This window comes from Salvia miltiorrhiza, chromosome 4 (genome assembly GCF_028751815.1).
Source record: "Salvia miltiorrhiza cultivar Shanhuang (shh) chromosome 4, IMPLAD_Smil_shh, whole genome shotgun sequence".
Taxonomy (NCBI): Eukaryota; Viridiplantae; Streptophyta; class Magnoliopsida; order Lamiales; family Lamiaceae; genus Salvia; species Salvia miltiorrhiza.
In genome coordinates, this window is record NC_080390.1 from 1,151,577 (window position 1) to 1,166,011 (window position 14,435).

At 37.2% G+C, this 14,435-nt stretch overlaps 2 protein-coding genes across 2 annotated transcripts; one reads left to right on the top strand and one right to left on the bottom strand.

The window, feature by feature from the left end:
• LOC131021105 (uncharacterized) lies at positions 1-2,054 on the top strand. Its single transcript, XM_057950194.1, has 2 exons — positions 1-1,970; positions 2,051-2,054. The coding sequence occupies exons 1-2, from the start codon at positions 286-288 to the stop codon at positions 2,052-2,054; spliced, it is 1,689 nt and encodes a 562-aa protein (XP_057806177.1). The 5' UTR covers positions 1-285.
• A 3,289-nt stretch (positions 2,055-5,343) lies between these two features.
• On the bottom strand, positions 5,344-8,099 carry LOC131022065 (peptidyl-prolyl cis-trans isomerase CYP18-1). Its single transcript, XM_057951444.1, has 5 exons — positions 7,877-8,099; positions 7,653-7,727; positions 6,547-6,708; positions 5,973-6,131; positions 5,344-5,811 (listed from the first exon to the last, which is right to left on the bottom strand). The coding sequence occupies exons 1-5, from the start codon at positions 7,877-7,879 to the stop codon at positions 5,728-5,730; spliced, it is 483 nt and encodes a 160-aa protein (XP_057807427.1). The 5' UTR covers positions 7,880-8,099; the 3' UTR covers positions 5,344-5,727.
• Between the last annotated feature and the right edge of the window lie 6,336 nt (positions 8,100-14,435).

Genomic DNA, 14,435 nt, shown 5'->3' on the forward strand with positions numbered 1-14,435 from the left:
TGGCCCAGTACTAAATTATTATTTCATAATAATAGTTTTGGTTATTTCCTTATTATGATTATTTCTTTTTATTGTTCTTTTAATTATTTGGGTCAGCCCGCTGTGCATGGGCTTAGGGTTAGTATTTATAGGAGTTTTCTGGATCATTCTAGGTATTGAGAATTATTATTGTGTTTGGGACGGCTTGCCGTAGGCCTCAGTTGAGGAGAGATATTACAGTACGTATTTTACTTCTTGAGTTCTGCCTTAACTCTATCAATTTGGTCCGACCTGCCGGATCGAAAGATGCCGATGACGAGAGACCAACAACGCATGGAGCAGATAGAGAAGGCACTGGAGGAACTTCGCGCTGCCCAGTCTGCAGCGGCGGCGAAGCAAGCAGCGTCAGATTCTAAACTTGACGCCATTCTCGCCCAGTTGAAATCCTCTGATCACTTTGATCGGGGCCCCGATCCCTCGCTGTCGAAGTCAGAAAGTTCCCCCACTCCGATGTTGCAGAAGATGGAGATGCCCAGTTTCGACGGATCTGATGCTCGTGCATGGCTTGCACGTGCAGAGCAGTATTTCTTGGTGCACCAGACACCTGCGGCGAAGAAGGTGGAGTTCGCCGTGATAGCCTTGTCAGGGTCATCGATGTCTTGGTATCAATTGCTGATCAGGAGGATACCTAATCCCGATTGGGTAACTTTTCGTCAGGAGTTGCTGATTCGATATGGCGATGAGTCCGCAATTAACGGCTATGAAGCCTTGCTTGCAGTCAAGCAAACAGGTTCTCTCGAGGAATATATCGCCGCTTTTGAGAATAGGGTTTCACAAATTCCTGATTTCTCGGATGCGCATTACTTGGGATTTTTCTTGGGTGGGTTGAAGAAGCATCTGCGAGCCCAGATTCAAGATAGTGTAATTTTCAGCTATTCAGCCGCTTTACAGGCTGCTCGAAAGATAGACCATGCAACATCGCCAGCCCCACCGTCGAATCCTACAAGGTTTGTCCCCATGATGAACTACTCGACACGGCCATCTTACACGCACCCGAGCCATTCGGCGTCACAAGGTTCCATACCTCAGGCAAGCACATTGCCTACGTATTCCCAGGGTTCATCAGCTCCGCGGAGTTCTAGGAACTTTCGACAGGTCTCCAACGACGAATTTAGGAAACACATGGCAGCAAGAACGTGTTTCCGTTGTGGAGGAAAGTTTGGTCCTATGCACCGTTGCCCTCCTAAAACATTACAAGTGCTGATCGGTGATGAGGATGATGAGCAAAGTGACGAGCTGCAACAACCCCAGGGGGTGAGTTTGGAGGAAAAGGAACTGGAGGAGGCAGCAGAGCTACAGCAGCTCCAATTATCAGAACTAACGTCGTTTGGTTTTGATGGACCTCAGACCATGAAACTGTTCGGTAGAGTGGGAGACACAAGGCTGTTACTGATGGTTGACAATGGGGCGAGCCATTGTTTTGTGTCCGAAAAGGTGGCCCGAAAGCTAAATTGGCAAATTGAACCCACAACTTCTTTTTCGGTGGTATTGGGTGATGGCTCTCGAGTTCGCACTGGAGGAATATGTAAGGATGTTCCACTCACACTGGATACTGAGACATTTTATATCTCTTGCTATGTTTTTCCTATTTGCAGTGTGGATATGATATTGGGTGTGTCGTGGCTGGCTACCCTAGGAGAGGTGAAAGCAAATTGGAGAAATCTTACCATGGAATTTTCGTTGAATGGGCGTTTACAATGCCTGCGTGGAGATCCCTCACTCACTCGCAGGGCCTGTTCCATTCACGAGCTCTGTTCAGGTGAGCAAGGAGATGAGTGTTGGGCGTTGAGGTCTTTAGATGGGGGTGCGACGTTGGAGCGATTCGGGGTTTCTGAGTCCCTTTCGCCATCTGCTAAGAACGAACTGGAGGCTGTCTTGGCAGCCTTTCCATCTGTGAGTGCGCCCTCAGCGAGCCTTCCTCCAGCAAGGGAGTGTGATCACCGAATTGTGCTTCAACCAGTAGCTGGACCTGTCTCTGTGCGTCCCTACCGATACAATCATTTGCAAAAAGATGAGATGGAAAAGTTGGTGGCCGAGATGATTGCAGCAAGGATTATACAGCCGAGCAACAGTCCGTATTCCAGTCCTGTGCTGTTGGTTCGCAAGAAGGATGGATCATGGCGTTTCTGCGTTGATTACCGTGAGTTGAATAAGATAACAGTACCAGACAAATATCCAATACCAGTAATCCAGGAATTATTAGACGAGTTACATGGAGCAGCATGGTTCAGCAAATTGGACCTTCGAGCTGGGTATCATCAGATTCGAGTGGCTCGAGCCGACGTACCCAAAACCGCCTTTCGAACTCACTCAAGACATTATGAGTTCTTGGTCATGCCCTTTGGTTTGACAAATGCTCCAGCTACGTTTTAGAGTTTGATGAATGACATTTTTCGACCATTCTTACGCAGATTCGTGTTGGTATTCTTTGATGATATCCTAGTTTATAGCCGTTCCTGGCCGGAACATTTAGAGCATCTTCGGCAGACATTTCAAGTTCTCCATAACCAGTCATTGGTCATCAATCCCAAGAAATGCCTGCTTGGACGGCAAGAGGTGGAGTATTTGGGCCACCTCGTCTCGAGCCAAGGAGTGCAAATGGACCCAACGAAGATATCAGCTGTTTTACAGTGGCCGATTCCAAAATTTGCCCGGGGATTGAGGGGTTTTCTTGGTCTCACAGGATATTATCGGCGCTTCATTCGAGATTATGGGAAAATTGCGGCTCCCCTCACTGCACTACTGAAGAAGGAGGCACTGCGACCTTGGGTGTGGTCGACCGATGCCGAGCTAGCTTTTCAGAATCTCAAACAAGCTCTGACCATGGCACCAGTTTTGCGTATGCCGGATTTCTCAAAGGAATTTGTTGTGGAATGTGATGCGTCAGGGAGAGGTATAGGTGTCGTGCTTATGCAAGAGCAGCAACCTATAGCTTATTATAGTAAGGGTCTCTCTCCTCGATTGTTGTCCAAGTCGGCCTACGAGAAGGAATTAATGGCACTCATTTTAGCTGTGCAGCATTGGAGACCGTATCTATTAGGTCGCCGATTTTTAGTCCGGTCTGATCAAAGAAGTCTACGACACTTACTCACACAGCCTTTGACAACTCCAGCTCAGCAGAATTGGGCTGCTAAGTTACTGGGATTTGATTTTTCTGTGGTGTATAAGGCGGGTGATCTTAATAGAGCAGCGGATGCATTGTCGCGCCGGGATGAGGAGGGAGAATTAGCTGCGGTCTCTCTTCCTCAGTGGGTAGACTGGACTACCGTACAACGAGAAGTGAGAGCAGATTCACGCTTGTCTCAGATTGCTACAGCATTAGAGGCGGGTCAGGCAAGTACTAAACACTACACCTTGGTCCATGGTTTGCTATTTTATAAAGGGCGGATGGTCATTCCACCGCAATCTGATTGGATTCCTAGACTTCTCGTGGAGTTTCATTCGACTCCAATAGGCGGCCATTCAGGTGCTTTCCGTACTTATCGCCGTTTAGCTTCCAATGTTTATTGGCCGGGCATGATGAAAAGAGTGACACAGTTTGTGGCCGAGTGTGAAGTGTGCCAGCGGAATAAGTACGAAGCAAAGTCACCAGCAGGATTGTTGGCCCCTCTGCCTATACCTTCGGCTGTTTGGGAGGATAATAGCCTTGATTTTGTGTCAGGATTGCCTCGTTTTGGAGGGGTTGATTGCGTGTTGGTAGTAGTGGACCGATTTTCCAAATACGGTCATTTCCTAGCCTTGCGCCATCCATTCACAGCTAGGACAGTGGCTGGAGTATTCACTCGAGAAGTGGTGCGATTACATGGCATTCCTAGTTTTATTGTATCAGACCGTGACCCCATATTCTTGAGTTCTTTTTGGCGTGAGCTATTTTAGTTGGCCGGCACTAAACTGAAGATGAGCTCGGCGTATCATCCGGAAACCGATGGTCAAACCGAAGTGCTCAACCGTTGTTTGGAGACGTATCTTCGTTGCTTTTCCTCTGAAAGACCAAAACAGTGGGGAAAATGGTTGTCATGGGCCAAATATTGTTACAATACAGGATATCACACTGCAGCAGGTACCACGCCGTTTGAGGTGGTTTATGGTCGGCCCCCACCTACCTTGATGCGTTTTTTGCCGGGGGAGGTTCGAGTTCAGGCCTTGGCGGACTCATTACGTTCTCGTGACGTCATATTGGATCAATTACGGTTCCATCTTGAGCGAGCACAACAGCGTATGGTTCGAGAAGCAAACAAGCACCGCCGGGATGTTGAGTTACAGGTGGGCGACTCCGTTTATCTAAAATTTCGACCGTATCGACAGACAACCTTGTTCAAGGCTGGTAATCCCAAGTTGGCGCCTCGTTTCTTCGGGCCTTTTGAAGTTGAAGCCCGCGTGGGTGCAGTGGCTTATCGTTTGAAGCTGCCAGCGACTTGTAGAGTTCACCCGGTATTCCACATTTCGCTGCTTAAGAAGGCCATTGGGCAGGTACAAGCCGAACCAACGCTACCTGAAGATTTGTTATCTGTTGACCCTCCTTACTTGCCGGAGGCAGTGCTACAGCGTCGAACGACAGTACGAGAGGGCCAGTCGATTGAGCAAGTATTGATCAAGTGGAATGGATTACATGATGATGAAGCGACTTGGATGGACATTGCGGACGTACGTGGTCAGTTTCCTTACTTCAGCCTTGAGGACAAGGCTGTTTCAGTGGGAGAGGCAGTTGATAGAGATCGAGCCCGAGTTCCGTGGAGGGTCTATACTCGCGGGAAGAGGGCTGTGGCCCGGTACTAAATTATTATTTCATAATAGTTTTGGTTATTTCCTTATTATGATTATTTCCTTTTATTGTTCTTTTAATTATTTGGGTCAGCCCACTGTGCATAGGCTTAGGGTTAGTATTTATAGGAGTTTTCTGGATCATTCTAGGTATTGAGAATTATTATTGTGTTTGGGACGGCTTGCCGTAGGCCTCAGTTGAGGAGAGATATTACAGTACGTATTTTACTTCTTGAGTTCTGCCTTAACTCTATCAAAATATGCATAAAGTTTGGATGAGTTATCAGTTTTAACCAAAATATAATTTTATGGAAGTGTCATTTTTCCTATGTGTTTCCTCTTTTACTATTGCCAACACGTGCTAATTTCCTAACTATTGAGCGCTTTGTAAACAGAAAATGATGTTTGTGACACGAAAATATCATCAAAACACACCATTTAAACAGAAATTTAAGACATTCTGGTAAGCTGGGAAACAAAGAGTAGACCAGTTATATGCTTACTACTAAAATGAGCAAAAAGAAAGTGAATTTCACCACAAGATATTGCAATAATTTGCCCATTCAATGACAATTGCTACATATGCAGCAGTCGTACCATCATCAGCTTAATTGTAAGTATCATCATCTCTAACTGTTACAATAACACGCCTATCAACAAAGACAATCTAATATCCAGTCACCGATATATCAGGAACCCGACTTAGACTTTATCGGGTTCAGAAATAGAAACATCGCAGTAAGAAAATATCCAGCAGTCACCAATATAAACTACACAACCATTATAACTGAAAATGTTAGAAGTTTCTTACTCTCCAATATTCTGCCATCAACAACTACCAGTTGAGTGTTGAAGTTTTCTGATATCCGATGATAAAGCACGACAGTCTTCAAACTAGGCACCGCTTTGTGTTCTAAAAGCCTTTATTCAACCGGCAAGTGGGTTAGCATGAATTGTTACACGGTTGATCCTGATCTCCATGAGAGGTTGATCCCCCGCACCCATTGGAGCCTGGAAATGCAAACAAATGTTGGATTGGTGTTAAGTATTGCTTGGTCCGTCGGGAGCTGGAGGGGTCAGGTTACAGAAAATAGAATACAAGAAATTTCAAAAGACCATTTCATTCTGTGTTATAACCCATATGTAGGAGTGGATGAGATTTTTGGGCTAACCTTTTCCATTATATCAAGCACTTCAAACCCATGAATCACTTTCCCAAAGATGGTATAGAGTCCATTCAGATGAGGTTGCTTGCCATAGGTAATGAAGAACTGGCTTCCGTTAGTATTAGGCCCACTGTTCGCCATGGATAACATACCTCTAGCATTGTGCTGAATCAGAAGGAAAACAAAAAAGAAATCAAACACAAACACAATTACAGGTTTATATGATTAACTTCTCTAGTCTTCAAAAATGATATCGAGATAATACTAATAGACCTCCCTTCCAAAAACTGCAAAGAAGATACAACTAATAAAAAAACACACTCAGTTTTAGATATCACATTCTAGGAAGTTGTGCTTGCAGGTTATGGTAAAAAAAAATATATGCGCATGCATAGTTACAATCAGAAAACTGCACCTTGGTGTTTTAGTCTATTAAAGATGCTCAGCATTAACTGATCAAACAATTAAACAAAAGAGTAAAAAGACTGCAAGATCCTATCTCACTGATGCATTTATTTTTTGCATGTATCACGTGGAAAATGAACCAGAAACTTAACGAACTAAATCTTGCAGAAGTTACCTTCAAAGACTCTCTTATCTCATCATTGAACTTTTTACCCCATATACTTGTCCCACCTTTGCCTGTATTGGTCGGATCACCACCTTGTATCATGAAACCCTTAATATTTCTGTGAAATATGGTTCCATCGTAATAGCCACTTGCAGCTAACGCCAGAAAGTTCTGTAACACAATTTTATGAGTTCAAGTAAGAAAAATATATTGTAAGACACGAGGCTTATCCTGACTAAAAAGGCACTGGGAAATAGCATGTGGACAGAGTCGACATTACATGTGTAAAATATAAATGAGAACACATATCTAGTCAATCAAGAATCATAAGACATGATTATCAATGGAATAAAGAGCACCACATATTTCAAGATATTACATATACCTTGCAGAAGAATATATTTCAAAGTACAACTTCTAACTATTATTCTGGTAATATATAGCAACAAACCACCTAAATTACCAAAATTCTCACCCAAATGTCTCCAAAACAAACACCCCCAAACTCGTAAAAACAAGCAATTTCATCAATGTGATTCCCTCAACTTCGATCCCGTGCAATAGGTACAAATCCTAAATATCATGATCCAAAGACTACCCCAATAGAACAACTAAATTAGCAGGGTTGAATTACAGAAAGAAACCAATAGGCGTCTTAATGTCGTATGCAGAATCATTAAAATGCAATAAGTCTGCATCAACACACAAACACACCCATACATACGTACGAATCCCAATTCTTCCAAAAACAAAAAAAACGAATCGAACAAAGAGCATCAAACAATTCATCAGACAGCCATAATGGTAAGCCCTAAAATTTGATTTTGGGCTTTCATAATTACTTGTATATGCACATAATGGTAGAATCAAACATAGTATTGTTTTCAAAAAAATTATCAGCTGCAGGCCAATAGCGGGTAAGAAAATTCCCACACCTCAACAACTAACATCATTTTACTTCGTTCATCCTCACGAGCACGAAAAAAAAAAAAATCGCCTGATCATCAACAGATAATAGCAAAAATACACTAACATTACACGCATATATACAATTACAATCACGAAAATTTATTTAACACGAAAGGCAACAACTACTACTACTAAAGAACACGCACCTCAGCAGTCCTCGGCACCTCGTCGCAGAAGATTTCGCACTTTATGTCGCCCAAATTCGTGTGAAGCGTCACTGACTGGAAAAACACATAAATAGTTTCCAACAAATAAATTAAAACAAGCACAATTCACAAGCTTCGTGTGCACCAGCACTGCAACTTGAAACTGTTCGATAAAAGTCCTCAATGACAAAAAGAAAAGTAAAGCATATAGCAATGGAAATTACCATTTCGACAGAGCGATTATCAGAACCTCTAAAACGATTACAGCTGAAACTGAAGCAACTCTTTGGGAATGCTTCGATTTTATTTTAGCTTCTAATTTTGAAGAACTATTTTATGTCTTCTTTTTCGAATATTCAAATTTCAATCAATAAGTCGGCTCGGTGAGTTACCTTTGAGGGAAATCGTTCCCTTTCTCTCTTCTTTTTCTTTTTCTTTTTTATTTTTATTTTTATTTATATATAGATATAACTAAGTAGATAACACTCTTTTTGTCATCTAAAAATAATTTTATTTTGTTTATAGATATTACTCCACAATAAATTAATATTATTTCCTCTGTCATCATAAAATATATCTAATTTTTCATTTTCGTCAGTCCACATAAATTGTATCCAGTATATTTTTTTATAAGTTTTTCACTCACAATAAAATGTGACTCTTTCTTCACTCACAGCACATTCAACTATTTTATTAAAACCCGTGTCATTTATAAAAGAATAATTTCTAAGAAAATTAAGGGAGTAAAGAGTACATATTATTTTCAAAATATCAGCTTGTTTACATGTTTATTTTATATGATCCGCCGCTTTAATTTAACATAAACTCCATTATTATTCATTAAAGTGGATATGTGTATCCACTTAGGTTAAACTAAAGCGGGGGATCATATAAAATAAAACATGTAGTTGAATGTGTCTATCCAACACTTATTGAAATAATGTTGGATGGACAATTATTGATTTTTACTTTTTCTTCGCTTATTTTTTTTGTTCAATTTCTTTTTCTATTACGTGTTTATTATATATTGATTCAAAGAAAACACTCCCTTCGTTCACGATGTTGTTTCCATTTTTGCTATTTTGGTCCGTCCATAATATAATTTTCATTTTTATTTATAACAATAGGGTCCACAAACTTCATTCACAACAATAGCAAGACCCAAATTTCACTCACAATAATATCCGCTTATATTAACTACTATCCACCACTTTCTTAAAACTCGTGATGTCCACAAAGTGGAAACAATATCGTGGACTGAGGAAGTCATTTTTATGATATAAAAAAATTACTTCATCTGTCCCACGGTCCCACCTATCTTGAGACATTTTTCTTTTTGGACGTCTCATCTATTTTGAGACATTTCTTTATTTGACAAAAATTTTACTATTTATTCATCTTTTTACTTTTTAACCTACACATAAAACAGTACTTTCTTAATTCTCATGCTAAAAAAAAGGTCTCACTATATCTTAATCATAAAGTATAGCAAATTATTACAAAATATAAAGTATAAAGTAAAAAAAAAAATATATTTCTTAATTATATCTTATACTAAACGCTTTTCAAATAAGTAAAAAATAAAACTACTAAAAGTTCTTCTAAATATGATATTTTATGATGACAGAGTGACATATTGTCTTATAAGTGAATTTGTAATCCCAAATCATGATATTTTGAAGAAAATATTTTTCACTCATAAATATATTAGTATAAGATATTTTAAGATATTAAGATACTCCCTCCGTCCCACTGTATCTGAGACTCTTTCTATTTTGGGCGTTCCACTGTAAGTGAGACTCTTTCCTTTTTAGATAAAAGTTTTTCTCTTTAAACACATTTTCACTTTTTCACCTACACACAAAATACATCTTTCTTAATTCTCGTGCCCAAAAAAAAGATCTCACTTACAGTGAGAGTAGTATACAAAAAATATAATGGTTTGGGATTACAATAAAGCGTGACATACTTTTATGAAGGAGGGAGTAGATATTATCTTTCAAAAGTTCTTCTAAATATGATATTTTATTACAAAAAAGCTCGTGTCATTTATATCTTAATTTCATAAATATCTTAAAATATGTGAATATTGAAATGTACTCCCTCCGTCCCATGAATTTTGACACATTTTTCTTTTTGAATCGTTCCACGAATCTTAACACATTTCCAAATAAGGAGTAATAATTATTACATTCTCTCTCCTACTTTATCATTTTTATACTCTATTAACTACACACTTAAAACACTAATTTACAACTCCTTAATTTTTGTGTCGAAATCAAACGTGTCAAGATTCGTGGGACGGAGGGAGTAATTAATTTTAGAAAAGGAAAGGGGAAGATCTTGTAAAAGATTGCATCGACCGACGTGTAACCATGGTTTGGGATTCAAGTGGAGACTAGTTAAATTTTATTCAATTAAATTAAAAATAGCATAAAAAAAGGCTCAGAAGCTGCCAATAGAGGAATGCAGTTCATGTCATGCATACTATATTACTAGCATTTGCATCCCGTGCAATGCACGGAAAAACATTTTTAATTTTTATATTTATATAAAATTAATACTAATTCAATTATTATACTTTAAATATAATAAAAATTAATTTTAATTAAATATATTTGAATTGAATATTGAAAAAATAAAAAATAATTCACAATTATACAATTTGATATTATGAAAAACAAAAATAAAAAAATAAGTTAAAGAAATTAAAAATATTTAAAAATATATTTATTCAAAAAAGATGAGAGAGGAGAGAGAAATTTATAAAACTTTAATATTTAAACAAATTTAATTTTTACATTTTAAATCAAATATTTTCATAAAATATATCATATTAAAGCTCTTATCGTGATCTTTAATTTGATATGCATATTAAATATTTTATAATTAATCGAATTTCACAATTTTGGAAAGAAATATAACAACAAATAATAAGTTAAAGAAAATAAAAATAAAAATATATAGTTTAAGCATAAACCTTCAATTTTATTATAACTACAAAATTGCAACTCAATTTTGAAATCAATAATTTGAAATTGATTTTAAATTGAAAACTCCCTTTTTAATATAGTATAGATTACAGCATAGTACCAAGTAAGACAAAGCCACGCACACGCACACGTAATACTTATTATTGTTCTAGTATAAGAAATTTTGTGTTAGAGCATCCACAATGCTTGTTGCTTAGAGGGGTGTCTTAGGAGTGGGCCCCACCTAAAACACACCCATCTCCAATGCATTGTGTCTTAGGTGGGTGCTTTAGATCCACATTTCCACAAAATTCATATTTCTACACTTTTATTTTAAAAATTAAAATTTCATTAAAATTAAAATTCTACATTACAATAATTTAAATAAAATTAAAAACATAATTAAAATATGATAATAAAATTAAAAATAACATAATTTCCTAATTTTGTACAAAATTAACGATTTTTGAATTTTTTTTTTTAAATTAGGCGCGTCCGAAGGACGCGCCATACACTCTCCCCTCTCGCCCCGGGTTGAGGCTTCGACACAGCCTCGCATCTGCGCGCGTCTCCAACGCGCGGCCGACTCCTTCGCCCCGGATCGACATCGGCTTCGACCTGTGCGCTGTGGTTGCTCTTAACATCAAATCATTCGACATCGTGCCGTGTCCAATCCTCTAATGAAATTTTAGTGCTAATATTACTAAAATTATTGACCTTGTATAAGATTACTCGCACATATTCATGTACTACTACTTTTAAAGAGGAAAAAGAAAAAACAAGTTGACTATGGGAAATAACGAAATTTGACTAAAATTTATGAATTATTATCCAAAGAAAAAAAAGAGAAAAGAAATTTAATTTTTCATTTAATAGGGTGTGCCAACTTTTTTGACAAGTGACAATATATACATACCGTCTAGAGTCGGCCGCGCACTAGCGGGGCGGGGCGAGGTTGAGGGGATAAGCCGAGTGCGAAGCGAAAAAGTGATGCGCGTGTGCGTGTATTACACACGTCCATTTAAATAAAATGAAAAAGTTGGTTGATTTTTGAAAATTTTTATTTTTATTTTTGTTTTTTTGTTTTTTAATTTGATTATTGCATTCAACGACCTTTTTATTTATTTATTTATTTGTTCAATTCGCTCTATAAATAACATTATTCTATAACTTATTTTTTGCATCCAACACTACTTCCATCTCCCAATTTTTCATATTTTTATCTTATTTTTCAACTTTTTCTCTCTTTTCATTTCAAATTTACTATAAAAATATAAGGAGAATTCAACGAGCATATCAAAAATTAAGCTCAAGGCTAGGGGGTTCCTCCTTCTTTTCCGATTATAGGATTCACGCCTTTCTTTCAAGGTTCGAATATCTTGTCCCCGTGTCTTCTTCCTATCAACTTGAACATAACTCATTTCATTCAAAATCATATAGCCGAAATTCTGTCACTCCCGAAGACCCGCACGGGGTACACCACGACGGAGATGGAGCTTGTTTGTAGGTGGAGGCCACTCACAACTAGATTTTAATTGTTGTAATTTTTATTTCAATTAAGGTAATTTTGAATTTTAATTAATTTAATTATTGTAATTTCTATTTCAATAATTTAATGTTGAAATTTAATCTATACTATATTAAAAATGGAGTTTTCAATTTCAAATCAATTGTAGTTAGAATAAAATTGAAGGTTTATTGATAAGTTATAATATATTATACGATTTCCGATTCGAGGACGAATCGTTTCAAGGATGGAGAGATGGAGATAGAATCGTATAATATATTATATCTTTAATTAATTATTGATTTGTCTTGTTGGTCAACTTAGTTTGTTTCCTTTTAGATGTTTAGGGTTTTATTATAAATAAATAGGAGTTTTATTTATTTATTTATTTTTGATGAAATTACATTATAAATAATACAAACCACACACACACCCCACCTAGTGGTTATTGTGGCCGAGAGTATTTTATTTATGTTTCAGGGGAGTCGAATTGAGAGTTAAAATATAGAGGGTGGGACTGTTCCCTTCTCGCGGTGTTCTTCTGGTATTCATGAGTGAATCAACGGATTAACACTTATTGTATGTATTCCGGTATACAATGATTATCAACGGAGTTCGTATATTTATCAGCATCAAATATATTTCACGCTTCTACCTGCATCACCAGCCCACCTCGAATTTGGTGGAAAATTGAACGAAAATCAAGGAAAATTGCCAATCTTCGGAACAATGAGAGAGAGACGGTGGTGAATTTTCTTCTAGTCGATCGAGAATGGCTGATGTGCCCTAGCTCGAAAATTTTCTATGGCCCGATGGAGATATTCATTGGTGTGGGTGATTCATATCGAAATCTGAATTGGGCAATTCCCCTAGCATTGAAATCGCCCAGAAAATGCTAGAATTGGGGAGAGCAAACTTAATTTGAGATGAAACGGGCATCCTCGCCGGAAACTGGAAAAACTAGAACAAAATGATTTTTCCATTTTTTGTTTTTGTTTTTTTAATTTAAAAGAGCTTGACAAAACGACGTCGTTTTACTACATCGAAAAATCGTCCACGACAATAAAATCCAACAGTCACGTCACCACCGATCAAGGTGTTAGTCAACGCGGGTGCAATTTGCGATTAAATTAAAAGATGGTGTATTCTGGGGCTATTTTTGAAGGTGATGTGCAATATGCAAATTCGGTGATAGTTCGTGTATTTTTCGACTATTAACCCTAGTATTTTTAATTATATTTAGAATTTTTATATAATAATCAAACGATAATCAATTTTATATATAATAAAATATAAAAATATTTTTCGTGTGTTGCACGAGTGCAAATGCTAGTTATAATGAAATGTTCGATTTGAAAATCAAAAAGTTAAAATGAAATAAAATAAAAATGTGAAAATTAGTGTCATTTTCAGAGTCAATGCATTGAAAAATGGAAGCTCTAATGTGACAACCACCTCTTAGAGCACTCCCAGCAGATCACCTAAATACATCACTAACTCTAAATTTAGGCTAAAACAATTGAAAATGAGATAAAAAATGCATTCTGCAGATCCCCTAAATTGGATGGGACCCACAAAATTTTTTACACCTACCTAAATTCAATCTTAAATTTACACCCACCCTAAATTTATTTTAAGCTTATAATTAATAGGGCCCACACATAATTATTATTTTTATGTAGAAAATAGGAGATCTGGTGTATGCATTTATACAATCGAGATCCTAAAATTAAATAGGGAAGCTTTAGGAAGGAATATAGGAGCATAATTTTAGAATTTCTGTTGTGAGTGCTCTTAGATACTCCCTCCGTCCTCATAAAATATATTCAATTTATCATTTTCGTTCGTCATCAGTATTCAGTCTATTTTTGGTAAGTTCTCCACTCACAATAAAGTGGGACTCTTACTATATTCACAACACATTCAATCACTTTATTAAAATTCGTGTATTTAAGAGTTGATATACTTTATAAGGATAGAGATATAAGGATAGAGAGAGGAGTATAATAGTAGAATCTATTTTAGATAATAAGCAATTAAAAATAAAAGAAAAATATTTTAGATTGGATTCGTGTACTACTGTACTTTAAAATTGAGTTGTGAGATGTGCATGGAATAGATATAAGTAAAAAGATTTGATTGGTGGATGAATTATGAATAGTCCAAGACCTTGATAATTCCAAAAAAAAAATAAAAATAGCTGAAGACATTGATGGCTGCATGTAACACATACTAGTAGTATTATTTTACTTTCAAATATTTATTTTTGAAAATAAATATTTATAAGAGTGGGTAGATTCCCCT